The 15,164-nt window shown below is 40.1% G+C and overlaps 1 protein-coding gene across 9 annotated transcripts in view; it reads left to right on the forward strand.

Moving 5' to 3' along the window:
- Positions 1 to 5,299, forward strand: part of FAM126A (family with sequence similarity 126 member A) — a 48,627-nt gene extending 43,328 nt beyond the window's left edge. For 7 of the 9 annotated variants that reach the window (XM_041122478.1, XM_041122481.1, XM_041122477.1 and 4 more), the window contains one exon: positions 742 to 5,299. In XM_041122478.1, the coding sequence (XP_040978412.1) occupies positions 742 to 1,298 (557 nt within the window). In that variant the 3' untranslated portion in view covers positions 1,299 to 5,299. The remainder of the gene's footprint in view (positions 1 to 741) is intronic. The other 2 variants (XM_030009413.2, XM_030009415.2) reach the window with 2 other exon arrangements.
- The last annotated feature ends 9,865 nt before the right edge of the window (positions 5,300 to 15,164 follow it).

Genomic DNA, 15,164 nt, shown 5'->3' on the forward strand with positions numbered 1-15,164 from the left:
ATGACATACTTATAAGTAGATTTATTTAATCTGCAGAAAATACACTGTGAGACTCAACATACCTTTGAGTTTATTAAGCATATTTATTGCGTTTAAAAAATCTGGTGATCAATGGTATGAAGAATCCATCAAAATGGATGTGAAAGGTATCTCACTGTGTACCTCAGATTTTCCAAATTCCACCTTTCACAGTATACTGGAGATCTCATGTTGTGCTTGAGTTTCCTACTCATACCACCAGACCTATGATGCAGAAGGTGACCTTTCAGTCCTAAGGCATTCTTGGGTTGCTAAACGTGCAGGTGCCGTATTGGGTGTCCTGGGGCATTGATCACATACCTTTATAATTAATGAGCTTTGCAAAATCATGTATTGGAGCACTCGCTCAAAATAAGATTTATGCTTTTTTTGTTCTGTGTGGTACCTTCTAATCTGTAAATTTCTAATCTGCATGAATTAACAAGACTTGCTTTTTTTTTTTTTTTTCCCAAAAAATTACTGCAAAATGAGATTGTGGGCATGCTTTTTGATCTAGTTAATGCAGTATTATTTGCTGTAACTTTGTATCCTAATGACCCTTAATTCCAAAATGTAATGGAATAGGTAAGTGTTTTGTCTTCTGTTCTCTGTTCCGTTGCTGTATGGCTTCATGCTTGTAAATATCAAAATCTAGCAATACATAAAATCAATAAATGTGAGAAAGGAAATTGCTAATTCTTTATTTCTTTTTCTACCATGCAGGTAATACTGATTTAGCAATTCAAGAAGAACTGATAGAAGTATCTGAAACTGATGAAGGTTTTTACTCTAGGGCTACCTCTAGTACAAGTCAGTCTGCCCTATCTAACAGCAGCAACATGAGCAGTAAGAACCTTTTAGGGAAGAGCCAGCGACGGTCTGGAGGAAACAAAGCTGGAGGAAAAGAAAAAGAAGGAGAAACCTGCAGAGAACACTTGTCACGAAAACAAACTCAGAGAGCCATGAGTGAGAATCTAGAGCTTGTCTCTCTGAAGAGACTAACACTGACAACTAGCCAGTCCCTGCCTAAGCCAGGCAGCCATGGTCTGGCCAGAACGACCACTACTGTGTTTAGTAAATCCTTTGAACAGGTCAGTGGTGTCACAGTTCCAAATAATCGTGGAGTTATATCTGGTACAGAGGCAAACAGGTTTTCAGCTTGCAGTCTTCAGGAAGAAAAACTGATATATGGAACAGAAAGAACAGATCTTCCAATTTTAAGCAAACAACCTAATCAGCAGCGACCTCCTAGTATTAGCATAACTTTGTCAACAGATTGATATTAAATTGGCAAGTATGAAAAATAAAATATTGAGGGTTTATGCTGATATTGGTACATTGGTACATTAAGCTCCTTGATATGTTATACATTACTTTCATAAACCTCAAGCCCATAAATTCTTATTTGGCTCATGTTTGACAGTAACAGTAAATAGACAACAGTTGTAATTATTTTGCATCAACTTCTAATAGCTTGGGAAGTTCCTCTTTGACTTGCTGTATTTATACACCTGATTGCTTACAGCTTCATGTGAAGTTTACAGCTTCACAAATTTAACAAGCATTCATAGGTTGTTTAGCCACTGACCAAGATGTGTGGCTTTTTACAAATGCACAGTAAGGGAACAAGTAGAACCTCTTTCCCAGACTCCACTTTTTGACTACCACTTGGCATAGGCAAAACTGCAAGTACTTGTTTTACTTTATAAGAGGAGTCTCGCAGTATGGGTATGAAATCTTGGAACGGCTTTGTAAGAACAAACATTCTTTTATGTTAGTCATGAGAAAGCTGTGCTTACATGTAAGGTTAAAACTAGAAGCATCAGTTCAGTGTTCACTGTATGGCGGTTTTGTAATGTTAGTACACATTGCAATGTTCATACTTCTTTATGCCTATATGAGTCTGAATTACAGATGCATTTTGGTTTTTCTATATGTCTTTTGAAACTGGGCCAAAAGTCATACAGCAGCAGTACTTGTGGATGGGAGTTCTTGTCAGTTGCTTTAGTAGTCACTCTTTAGACTTACAAATTGTGTGACAGACTCTGTCTGTCTTTCAGATTCTTAAATATCAGGCACAAAACTACTCATTGAAAAGTCGCTGTCATCAGTATTTTTATTATTTATGGGGAAGAGATGTGCTTCTGTAACAATGTTATGTAGGAAATAAGGTATGAGCCCTTTGCACTGACTCAAGCAAATCAGGAGTGTGAATGTGTTTAACATGAACTTCTTATCTTGAGAGTACTACCAAAGGATGCATACTTTAAGTAACTTGCAAGCACAAAGGGAAATTATACTGTAAATATAACTAGCACTGTAATTCCTAGTCTTTTATATCTATTATTTTTCTAGTGTGAAATTCTAAAACAGCAGCCTGTTAAAGGTTACCTAACCTTCAACCTTCAGTTAGTTTGGTGACCTTGTTTGATACCAACTTTTTATAACATTAAGATTTTAATTAAAAATGGACATTAAAACTTCTTTTGCAGAAATCTGGAGAAGCAATAGCTGACAAAACCAATCCAGTAGCAGTGATTAGCTGATAAACAGGCACTATATTATTATGAGCGGAGAAATAGGATGAAGATCTAAGGCACGGTCATTCCCAACTGTCCAGGTCTCTGCACCTAGTGATCCCTTATTGTCAAGAACCTTTTAACAAAACAAACACTAAAATTCTGGTAGGCTTTCCTGTTTGCCTGGAGATAAGTTTAGCTATCCCTTTTTGACTTAAACTGAAGCACAAGTAACTTTTAAGCAGCTAATGTTATTCAGGTGTATAGCAATTAATAAGCTGGTTAATTAATGAAAAGAGATGGGGAGACATAGTTGATAGGGTCAAGTAAGTTGTGTAATTCTACTTCTAAGACTGCAGACTAGATGCATATGTTTCTTAATATTCACCAAAGTCTGTGGAATAGCTGCATCTGTCTATAGATATTTGTCTTCACCCGAGAGCCTGAGTTTAAATGAATGTGCCACACTTTCTCATTCTTCAGTTTGTTGTGTGACACTGTTCTATTCCAGTAATGAGTATTTCACCTTTTTACAGTGAAGTGTTTTCTTAATTGTACATGAAAACTCACATTCCTAATGTATAAACTACAAGTTTGTCCTGTTTAGTGTTTAATACTTTGGCCAGTGAAATAAACTGGTTCTTTGAAGTTGTATGTTTTTGTAAATACTTTGTACAGCAGAAAATTTTGCCTCTTTTTTACAGGTTTTTCTGCAGTACACATTAGCACAGTTTTTTCAGATTGACTAATACATATGGCTGCTGGAGCATGCATAAACACAAGCAGTAGAAGGGTTTTAGGCAGCTGATAGCAGACACTGGCTAGCACTACAGATACTTGAATGTAAATGTTTTCCTTTCCTTGAAATTTGTTCTAGATGTTACAAAGAAATAACCTGCAGAACTTAGAGATGCCTCCTGATCTGCTCATGCAATGTAGCATTTAAGAATACTTTCGAAACACTTTACAGTAATTTAAATTAAAACATAAACCAGAATAGATAAATTAAATTGCAAGTGACAAATGTTTGTTGTGATGGTATTACTTGTGAGTTAGTGTTAAGGGACTAGAATTTTTAAGTAATTCTACTGGTTTTGTTTTGTTTCATTTAGTTCATGATTGATTGTTATTTCCACAGTAGACACACTTTCAAGCTGGATGTTGGTATAGAAGATCTTTATTATACTGGGAAGATTTAGTCACTTTAGCTATAAATAATTAGAATTTCAAAGGATCTAAAATGCCATAAAATATACATATGTAACATAGCTACCAGTATTGTAAACATTATAAATCAAACAGTGTTAAAGTAAAGTTAGTTTATCCTTTTATTTTATCCAGCTAATTATTCTAACTGTGCTCTGGCTTGAACCCAAGACATAGGCTTATATTGGTACAACTGAAATTACATAAAGCTTCATACCTTTTTGAGAAAATGATAGAAGGAAAGGTTTTTGGTACTAAAGGCTGCTGTTTCTATACATATGTGGCTTTATATAAATGCATATGTATTTGTCTCTGGAGCAACTTACACAATGAGCATGGTTTTTGTGAACTGACATCACACCTTGATACTGATTGAGTCTAAAGAATTTCTTTCCTCATGTGAGTAATAAAACTTTTAGTTGTTCTTCTTTCTTTTCTTAAAAATGGGGGGAAAGAAAAAAAGGCAGGATAGGGGAGAGGGAGGGCAGAATTATTTGTTGTCCAAATATCCACGGTGCAGGATTGGGGGGGCAGAGCGGGGGGAAGTAGGGCAGGAAGCAGATACATTAATTCTTCCACAGTATTTCTAAAATTGTCAAGATCTTGGGTTTTGAGCATTATCTGATCACTTTAGGCTGATGAATGAAAAATGTATATTGAAGAAATAGATGTCTTCTATTAGTGTAAGGAAAACCTATTAAGCCATCCCATACTGCAGTCTACCCAGGAGTGGGTAGTTCTGATGAATACACTCCAAACATCATACATGGCTGCACCATTCTGCAGGAAAAATGTTACGTAGGAGTGAAACATCTCAAATTATAATAAGAGAAGTTGTTTTAATGCTGATGTTTGTAACTGACCTTACTGTTTTACATCAAAGGGCACTGTTTCCAGTGATGGCTTTGAGCAGCAACACTTTCAAAACTGTTGAAGCTGAGAAGAATTATTTTTATTGTAAGAATCTGTAACATTTGTGCAAAAAGCATATGGCCTCTAACCACTTGCTGTAGAGCTGCAATGACTTTTCTGAAGGGAGTGAAATGTCCTTGAATTGAATCCTGACAGATTTGACAGGTAGAGAAATATATAGCTATTTTAGCTACACATTTCTCTAAGGAGGTCTCTGATTTCTGTGAGGATTCTAGAAATTTCTAACTTAATTATTATGTCTGATATCTTTTGTCAATGTTTGAGGCTTACAGTGCTGTATATAGGTGTGTAATATATTACCTTTTGTATTTGTATAATTCTACTTCTAAGACTAGATGTGTACGTTTCTTAATATTCACCAGTCTGTGGAATAGCTGCATCTGTCTATAGATGTTTGTTTTCACCTGAAAGCCTGAGTTTAAATGAATGTGCCACACTTTCTCATTCTTCAGTTTGTTGCGTGACACTGTTCTATTCCAGTGATGCAGTATTTTGCCTTTTTACAGTGAAGTGTTTTCTTAACTGTACATGAAAACTTACATTCCTAATGTATAAACTACAAGTTTGTCTTGTTTAGCGTTTAATAATTTGGGCAGTAAAATAAACTGGTTTGTTTTTTTGAAGTTGTATGCTTTTGTAAATACTTTGTACAGCAGAAAATTCTGCCTCTTCTTCACAGGCTTTGCTGAAATACACATTAGACAGCAACATATTTGTTCAGTTTTCATTATATACATCTAGAAGTCATAATAAGGTTGACTGTATTACTTAAAATATGCTGAATACCCATTTTACAGAGCATAGGCTCTGCAAATGCAGGCCTGTCAGGTAAGACACCATGCATAAACCACTTGGCTGAGAAACACTGACTGACAGGTGAAAGGTAGGTTCAAGCAGATGAGTTGTAAACTGGTTGGTGGCAGAAGTAGATGACTGTCCTGTCAGTAATGTAGCACAACTTGGGCAACTTGGTAGTTTTGATGGTCTTAATATGTGGTTTGATACACAGCCTTTATCTGCAATGTGCCTTTATTATTAGATATTCTATCCAGCAATCTTCACAATGTTTCTGTGACCTGCTGGTGATCTGGGGGCTGTTGGCCGTCATTGCCACAAGGGTGTGTGTGGGCTGGCTCACGTTCCCCTTTTTCCTGAAGACGCCCAGGGCTTTTTCTGCAAAGCTGCTTTCCAGCTGTCTGGCCCCTGTGTGTGCTGGTGCCTGGGGTGGTTTGTCCCCAGGGCCAGGACTTGGCGTTGCCCTTTAAACTTCTGAGATTCGTGTGTTGGCTCATGTCTCCTGCCTGTTGATGTCCCTGTGAATGGCAGCACCCCTCTGGGGTCCCAGGCTCTCCTCCTGGTTTTGTGTTATCTGCAAATATGCTGAGGGTGAGCTCTGTCCCATCACCCATCTTCATTAATGAAGATGTTAAACCGTGCTGGCCCAGGTATTGACCCCTGGTGTACAGCAGTAATGCCAGGTCTCCAGCTGGCCTTTGTGCCACTGATCACAGCCCTGTGAGCCTGGCAATGGAGGCAATTTTCTGTGCTCAGAATTCTGGGATTCCTGAGGGCTGCTCTTGCTGGTAACAGCAGAAGCAAAGGTGGCAGTGAGTACCTCGGCCTTTTCCATATCTCCTGTCAGCAGGTTCTCTGCCCCACTCACTGTGGACCCCTATTTTTCCCTAGTCTTCCTGTTGCTGATGATATCTCTGCTAAAGCTTTTCTTGTTGTCCTTCACCTTCCTTGCCAGATTCCACTTTGTTTGGGCTTTGGTTTTCCTAACTCCATCTGTGTATGCTTGGGTAGTGCATCTATAATCCCCGTAGGTCCCCTGCTCTTGCTTCCACCTCTTGTACACTTCTTTTTCATGTCTAAGTTTACTGGAGAGCTCCTTGTTCGTGCATCCAGCTCTCCTACCACCTCTGTTTGACTTTGTGTGTTGGGATGGACCATTTTTGAGCCTGGAGGAGATGGTTCTTGAACGTCAACCAGATCTCCAGGGCCCTTCTTCCCTCTAGGATGGTCTCCCGTGGGCATCTACTGAGCAGATTCCCTGTGCAAGGCAAATTCTCTTCTTCTATAGGTCCAGGGTTGTGATCCTACATTTTGTTCAAGGTTTCTTTCCTGCCCCCTTACAAATGTAGTGTCTGGTGCAATGCTGTAGAGAAACCTGGATGAATGGAAGAGCTGTGGTAGATGGCAGCAGTGAGAGATCGCACTGCGTTTTTTCACTGGTTTTCAAAATGTCAGTCTTTAACCTGTTTTTTTGAATGGGCAAAACTCAATTTGCCTTCATACAACTGAGTGAGAAATGTTAGGCATCTGAGATTTCCTTTCACTTGAATGAGTTAAAACCTTTCTTTTGGAAAAGGTACAAATTAGACTTGATGCTGTGATTGTCCTGTAAGTGTGTAAGATTTGCTATTTCAATTACAGTGGGTGAAAGGCAGTGCTTAGAACAGGCTCTTACGTGGTTTCAGGTCAGAATTGTTATTGATTAGTGAAAGACAAGGTGAATTTGAATACCTCCTCTCTTCCCAAAACGTGGTAGGGAGTACAAAAGAAAGTAATGGTACCCCAAAATACAGCATTTAATGGAGGATAAGAGTACCTGAGAGCCTGCTGGACAATTTATGGTGAGAGGGATGTTTGAAGGTAATACAAGCAATTAGTAACCAGTTACAGAAATTACGTTTTTTTTCTACAGACTTTACAGCTAGTTGCCTGCCTTGAGCTTGTAACAATTATTTTTCATGTTTTATGTTAATCAAGCTCTGTATTAAAGATGACTTCAGTATGGGGGTTTTCTCCCAGCCCAGAGCTGCCAGGTAGTAAATACATCTGCTAATTCAAGATAGTGGGAAAAATGTCACTGTGACTTCAGAAACCTTTGTGAAACAACGCTTTACATTGCATGGTGCTCGCTTCATTAACTTGATTCCTAAAATGAGGTTGTGTTTAATCATCTGGTACTGCAAATGTGCTGGGACAATACTGAAATTTAATGGTGCGGAAAGACTTGTGGAAACTAGTCTGAGTCACACTGTACTTCTGACCTAGTAGTTCTCATCATTAACACTGGCAGTCCTCTGTGTAGATTTTCTTGATCTGGACTATGGTGGTAGATTTTTCTAGTGCAAGAGGATAGATTTCAGAGGAGGTGAGAAGAAATACCAGCTTTTACCTCCACAACACAACAAAGTGAGTGAAAGAGTGTCAGGTATTGGCATAAGAAGGCCTCAGTGTGGATATGATTTTTTTCAATGTTTCTGCAATAGTAGTGGTGAACCAAAATAATGAACAAACATTCAGTGCTTTCTCTGAAGAGATACTTTGCTCGTGCCTAAAACTTGAATACCATCTTTGATTCCTATCAAAGTAGGAACAGAACAGCAACTCATATAAAACGCATAAAAACATATATATATATTACATATGTGTGTATATATACATTTATACATATATACACGTATATATGGTTTCTTCTTCAGCTAGTCAAGGTACAGGGGTTGTAGAATTGTTGGGGAGACTATTGGAGCTGGCAAAGACTTGGACCAGCACTAATGTCAATGACCTGTGGTACTATCTAAAATAAAGGTAGCTAGGCACTAAAAAGCTGTTCTGTCACTGGTGTATTTTCCTTGTGGTATTACCTGCCAAGAGTAAATTGATTTGAATAAAAATGGTGAAGGATCTTGCACTTATTCCTTATACATGTTTAAAAAAAAGATAATAACAATATTCATATTTTTTTTTATTTTTTTGTTGTTAGAATGCATTGTGGTTTCATTATTGTTAATAACCTGCACTTCAGGCTTTGCTAATAATTCGGACTGAATAACTGAATTGGGATAATGTTATATATGATAACATTTGGAATCAAGTGCGAGCCAACTGTCATACCAAATGTCAGCTTTCAACAGACTGTCCTGCCCCTAAAATGTTGGTGTTTGAGAAATCTGCTGTAGTAAATCACAAAATGGAAAGGCTTTTGCAAGGTAACAGTGTTGCTATTCCCCAGAAGATTGTTTACTTGTTAGCTCATTGTGATTTATATTCCTAATTTCAGCCACTAAAGAAAACCAATCTGACTGCTATTTAGCTAAGCTACCAGCTTCAGCTCTCCCAGTATCGACTGGAGAAACATACAGGCACTGTCAAACTGATTCAGCACATCCTGAGATAGGGAGATCCTCTCTGACACCTGAAAAGTGTTCATCCCATCTCTCACTTCCTTCTCATCCTGAACAACCGGCTGAGCATTGCTGTCTCGTTACTGTTTCCTACCAAACTGAATCCGTACATCCCCCTTTCTGCTGCATAAAGCCAAAATAAGCTTTAGCGTAGCACCAGTCTCTTCAGTACAGCTCCGAATGTCAGCAGCTGTCCTACTTTTGCTAAAGGCCTTACAAGCAGGCAGATGTCTGGGAAGAACAGATCTGGTTCAGTAGTTCTGCTGGCCAGGGTGTAAAGATCAGCTTGGAACAATGTGGGCAGGTGCCGGGAGTTAAGATTCAAACTGCATCTGTTTGGATTATTTGAGTAATCATGAAGTAGTTGCATTTCTAAATGTCTAAAGCAGGGAAGAAGGAAAGAACTGGAGCACAAATCTCCGTATACCATTCCTGTTTCTGCCATTCTTGCTTCAGGATCCCACTTAGAAGTATGTAATCGCTTTATCAGCTTTTGAATTTAAAGGCAGAATAGCAGCATGGCTGTTCTGTTGTTCTTACAGCTGAATGATACCTGTTCGGCTCTAGCTGAATCCTCTGACAAATCTGAGGCTTGGTTCTTAACTGTTCAGCCTGGAAAGGAGTTTCTCGACTGCCTTGCATACCGCATCAAGTTCATAACTTTAAGCTGCTTTGGTTATCCCTGAGAACTTACTTTTTCCTGCTACCAGCATAGGAAGCCATGCTACAAAAGCATTGCCCTTGAATCTAGCGTGAACCTGAATGTGTCTCAGGTGTTCCAAGTCTTCCCCAGCTCAGTGAAGGGCTGAGGAGAGATTTTCATCACTTCTTCAATCTTTGCCCAAGACAGGCTTCCTGACAGATGCCAGGTGTGTTATAATGCCGCCAGCCTTGTACGGAGGCGTTCATATGGCAGCCAGTTCTACGTGTGGCCACGGGGGCGAGGAGAGAGGCCAGCGTGGTGGCCAGCCGGAGGGCTTTTCCAATACTCAGCCTTTGTGTGGGCAGACCTCTGTGGTGTGGAATGGCAGGAGGCTGGGTGCACCTCCCAAACGGCCAGCTGGAGACGCAATTTCAGAAGTCTCAGACCGGACGCTGCCTTGAGCCCAAGCAGCGCTTCAGTTGCCAATCTCCTGAAATGGATTAGTTCACTGCCTTGGCATCATTACCCAAAACAAAACGTGCTTATGGACAAATAACTTGAGGAAGAAATTACTGACGGATGGATTTCTCCAAGATCACACGCTGTATGATCCATCTTTTTCGTAAAGGCTGGCACGCATGATCCATACTGCAGCACGATATGCGTGCTCCATTCTCGATGAATGACAGAGTGGTTTTGTACCTTAGGAGCAGTGCTGGATAAAAACCTCTGTGATCCTTGTGAGCACAAAGAGTTTTGACGTATTCTGGTAATGGTGAGATGAGTAACTTCTTAAATATGTCAACAAAATTAGTTACTAGGTAGATCTACTTACAACGTATTTGATGCCATAATTTAATTTCAGGCAGAAAAGCGGTGCCTTGGAAGAATCTTTATTCGATCTTGAGATATTGAGCAGCTTTAATATGCCTTGACATTCAGTACCACGTTCATAATCCCTGTAATTATTCCTTCCTACTCCAATAAGAGCAGGCACTGTACAGCACTAGTACTGAGGCATAGTTTTGTTTCATGCTTGAAAGGAGGAACACGTCTTATAAAGCGCACTTTGTACTGAGCTGTGGGAAAAGAGGTGAATGGGAGGCTAAACCAGAAGCTTTAAAAGCAGTTCAAAATGTCTCCTATGCTTCCTCGCTGCCTGTCTGTAGGCAGTTTTGAATGAATGAAGAAGCTGCACAAAATGAGAGGCATGAAGAGGCATAAAGCTGAGAGCTTACTGGAGAGGGGAGAGCTTTTGGAGGAAACCTCTTCTCTCAGGGTTCCCACCTGACTGCGAGGGCAGGCACCTTCCCATCGGGCAGGGCTTGTGCTATGGTGTTCTGCCCCTTCCCTCCCTCTGCCTAAAACTTGTGCCTCTGTCTCCTTCTTGGAGAGAAACCTGAGCGCTTGTACTACTGTAGTCACACATACAGGAAATTAATGCTGAAACAACCTAATATGGGACTAGAAGAGCATCTGTGGGCAGCACTGCTGGCTGCGCTCTGCTACGTAGGTTTAAGCATTGATGATTTTCTTGTCATGCTTTGGTGTTGAGAAATGCACGACTGGTACCTGAAGCCAAAATGTCAGGAACTTCTGGACTGTTTCAGGCAGAGGGCTAAAGAAAAGGAGGAGAGATAATGAGTGGGTGTGAAGAATTTTTTAGCTTTCTTAAAGGAGCTGGCCACTAGGCTAGCTATCAAGGTGCACCTTACACTGGAGGAGACAGTGGAATTAAGAAGCCTTGGTGAATGTACTAGCTATCAGCTGGATACCTTGAGGGAGTTTATGGAAGAGACAGTGCAAAGGCTACAGCCTTTGGTCAGATCTGACCTGTCCTAGTTTCAGCTGGGATAGAGTTAACTGTCTTCCTAGTAGCTGGTACGGTGCTATGTTCTGAGTTCAGTATGTGAAGAATGTTGATAACACCGATGTTTTCAGTTGTTGCTAAGTAGTATTTAGACTAATGTCAAGGATTTTTCAGCTTCTCATGCCCAGCCAGCGAGAAAGCTGGAGGGGCACAAGAAGTTGCACAGGACACAGCCAGGGCAGCTGACCCAAACTGGCCAACAGGGTATTCCATACCATGTGACGTCCCATCTAGTATAGGAACTGGGACGTGGGGGTGGGGAATCGCCGCTCGGGGACTAGCTGGGTGTCGATTGGTGGGTGGTGAGCAATTGCACTGCGCATCATTTGTACATTCCAATCCTTTTATTATTGCTGTTGTCATTTTATTAGTGTTATCATTATCATTATTCGTTTCTTCTTTTCTGTTCTATTAAACTGTTCTTATCTCAACCCGTGGGTTTTGCTTCTTTTTCCCTGATTTTCTCCCCCATCCCACTGGGTGGGGGGGGAGTGAGTGAGCGGCTGCATGGTGCTTAGTTGCTGGCTGGAGTTAAACCACGACATGACCTTACAAGGTGTGAAGGAGGCATCAATAGGGATGGAGCACTGGAAGCTGGACATCTCAAGGTTTGCAGTTATCAACCAAAGAGGAGAATGAGGAGCCTGCAGTTCACAAGGTACATGGAAATGGCAAGTCTGGTGTGATGGAGGAACAAAGCTGTCCACATGGCATGGCATAGCTGATCTATCCACCCAGAGCAAGAATGAGATGCAGATCTGACTCTAGAAGAGATCCCAATAAAAAAAAATTGTCGATTGTCTCACTGATTTGGCTAGTGTGATGCAGCTTAGAAGGTTTTTTTTTAATAATGCAAGGAGTTTGTATAACAGGACTAATGGACATCACTCATGCAGTGGTATGTGAAAATGTTTACTATAGAAATAATACACTAGAATTGCTTTTGTAAGTGGAGTATGAGCATGGAGAGATCCACAGGACTGAGAAAAGTCACAAGTAAAGGTAAGGTTGGTGGACTAGTGCAGCACACAAACAATGTGGCAGATTTTTAAAAATATGAAATGACTATAGGGCCTTTGAGCTAAAATCTCTTGGGAAAAGAGTAGTAAAAACATTTTAGTGGGATAGTGTAACAGGTCTGCTATAATCCTTTAGGGAGACATTTGTAATCTTTGCAGAGGAATATTAACAGAAACTGTCAATAAAAGAGACTTAAATTGTCTTGCTACAGATTGCAGGACAAATTCTATCAATAATTGCAGGTCCTTATTGTTTTCGGAAGTCGTAACTGAAAAGCTTGTTCAACAAAATGTTCCTGAACCAAGAATAGGGTGTGCTGCTTCAGGCTTTGAGCATCTCTATGTTGCATACTGCTGTGCAGTGGATTCCAGAAACTGGGCAAAGAAGTAAATCAGCCCTAGTTCTGGTGCGGAAACCACCTTGTTCAGCTGGGGCTTTGGTACTTGTATGCAAGACTTCATTGTACCACTGTGCAAGGCTTAGAGTGAAGTAAGAGAGAGTTATATAAAATAACTTTGTTGTTGTTGTTTTAGACAAACAAAAAACAGATCTTGAATGAAAGGACTTTTATTTCAAAAGAATGAACTTTGAGAAATGAAGATGGCTGGACAGTGAAGTTTATTGGCTTGAGAGAAAGCAAAAAAATATCCCCCAAAGTTCAAAGAAACCTTAGTCAAAGGACAGAGTCTTTAGTGTTTGGACTTTAAGAAGGGGAGAAGTCTTGCATGGAAAGCTGGCATTGAAATATAATTCCCTTTAAAAGTGTACTTGAGATCCTGTAAGGAACAGAATGAAGGGGGAGCAGGAGAAAGCATACAGTCTAGTGGGATCAGAAAGTCTTTGTGTTGGACTGAATTACCAGAAGACAAAACTGAGTTTAACTTTTACAAAGGAAGTTAAAATACAGGTACAGATTCCTTAACTCTCAAAACAGAACAAGGGAAAAAGCACAAAGGAGAAGTGGGAACAAGGGCTGAGACCAGCAAGTGTAAGGAAATGTTTTCAAGAAGATTGACATTGCCACCCCATGGCCAGTCAGTACAAGGACATAGCGATGCACGTCCAAAGGCTAAAGAAAATGTACGGTAAGGTTATGTTATGTTCCTACAGTCAGTGTTCGAACTGCTTCTCTGACTTGTCAGTGAAGGGTCGGGCATCCTGGGTAGTGCAGAGCCTGAGCTGGTCATCATTCCCACCGCAGACACCAGGGTAACCCCCACAGGTTCATTTACACACCACGGTACGTGGTCTGCATAGAGTGGACTCCTCATGCGAAGAACAACCCAGTGACTCACAAGGTCAGTGGCTGATCTCCTTTAAGCTTTTAGTAATCACAGCAGATCACTTTGAGGCTTTAAGCAAATGTAATAGAAGCCTCAATATGGTTTGTTGTGCTGTGCTCTACAGAAATACTTGCATTAAACTTTTTCTTTGCAGCTTTCATTACCTGGACAGAAGATGTGAAGCATGGCAGGGTTACAATCCAGAAGTCACTCAGTGGGTCCTTCTAGCAGTCAGAAGGAAGGTGTCCCAAAGTGATCCGATTTGACCACGTTTGCTCAAATCTCTCAATACCTACTTAGTGGGCAAGTTATTATCTAGCATAAACTCCCCTGGCCTTGCCAGTCACCTCTTCTAACCTCCATGCTGTTCTGACAGGCAAATCAAGGTGTCAAGTCAAATAAAACACAGCATCTATGACAGGAGGCTGTCACATGGAAAACAGAAGAAAGTCAAAAAGGAGGTTCAGGGTGCTCACGCAGCCTTTTTCCTATGGACTAGTATAAAGCAAATGCTCTTAGAAACAGCATGACAGAAAATACTGACTCTCATTCAACAGCGAACACAGAGCAGCTGTATCACTTTTCATATATCACTGTACCTCTTAGGTGTGCATGCGACTGTCATCAACTGAACTCATCCCAATTCATATTTCTTGGGAAAATTTTCTTCTTCTGTAGAGTTATATAGAAGCTGACTGAATTATCTGAAAACACTACATGGAACTATATGAGAATGTTTGATAAAAGAGAAATGCTGGTTAGCTAATTAATATAACTGCTAAATCCTAACTCTTTGAAAGCTACTGCATTGTACAGATGAAATGAAAGTTTTGCTGTCATAGTTGATCTGTGCTAATTACAGCAATTATAATGCTTGTGGAGAAGGAAAATTGCAAAAAGTATATTAAGTGCTCAGCACTCAGCTGCCTGTCAGCTGAAAGGAAGGCGAGTTAATTGAATGTAACAGTCTATCTTCTTTCTGTTTTAAATCAGTGGTTAATTATAATGTGCAGCTACGTGGCCATATGTCACTTGCTCTGGCATAACAGTAACATGTCACGTTATTGATCACTGCACTGGTGGAGCTGAAAGCTGTTATACCCCTGCGCTAAATGCCTTACAGAAGTCTGATTGGTTTCAGCGTTGCATAAAACTAATCTTCATTCAAAGTGTAGGAATTAAAATTAGGCCAAATATCCTACCAGAATCTAACATACATTTAATGTGTTGTATTAGCATGTGATTTTTTAAAATTATTATTATTGCTGTTTATTGTAAATAGACTTAAATACAAAAGAAAACAGATGAAGTGGCAGAAATATCCCCTAGGAGCAGACACAGAATTACTGAGAAAAGAGCTGTTGCCAAGTGCAATTTTTCTGTAGACTTCTTGAAGGTAAGCAGAGCTGTTCCAAACTGATTTAATGTCTCCAGGTATCTGGAAATTGGCTACTTTTAACTTATAGCAGCTTTGGTTGC

This window comes from Aquila chrysaetos, chromosome 3, assembly GCF_900496995.4.
Source record: "Aquila chrysaetos chrysaetos chromosome 3, bAquChr1.4, whole genome shotgun sequence".
NCBI lineage: Eukaryota > Metazoa > Chordata > Aves > Accipitriformes > Accipitridae > Aquila > Aquila chrysaetos.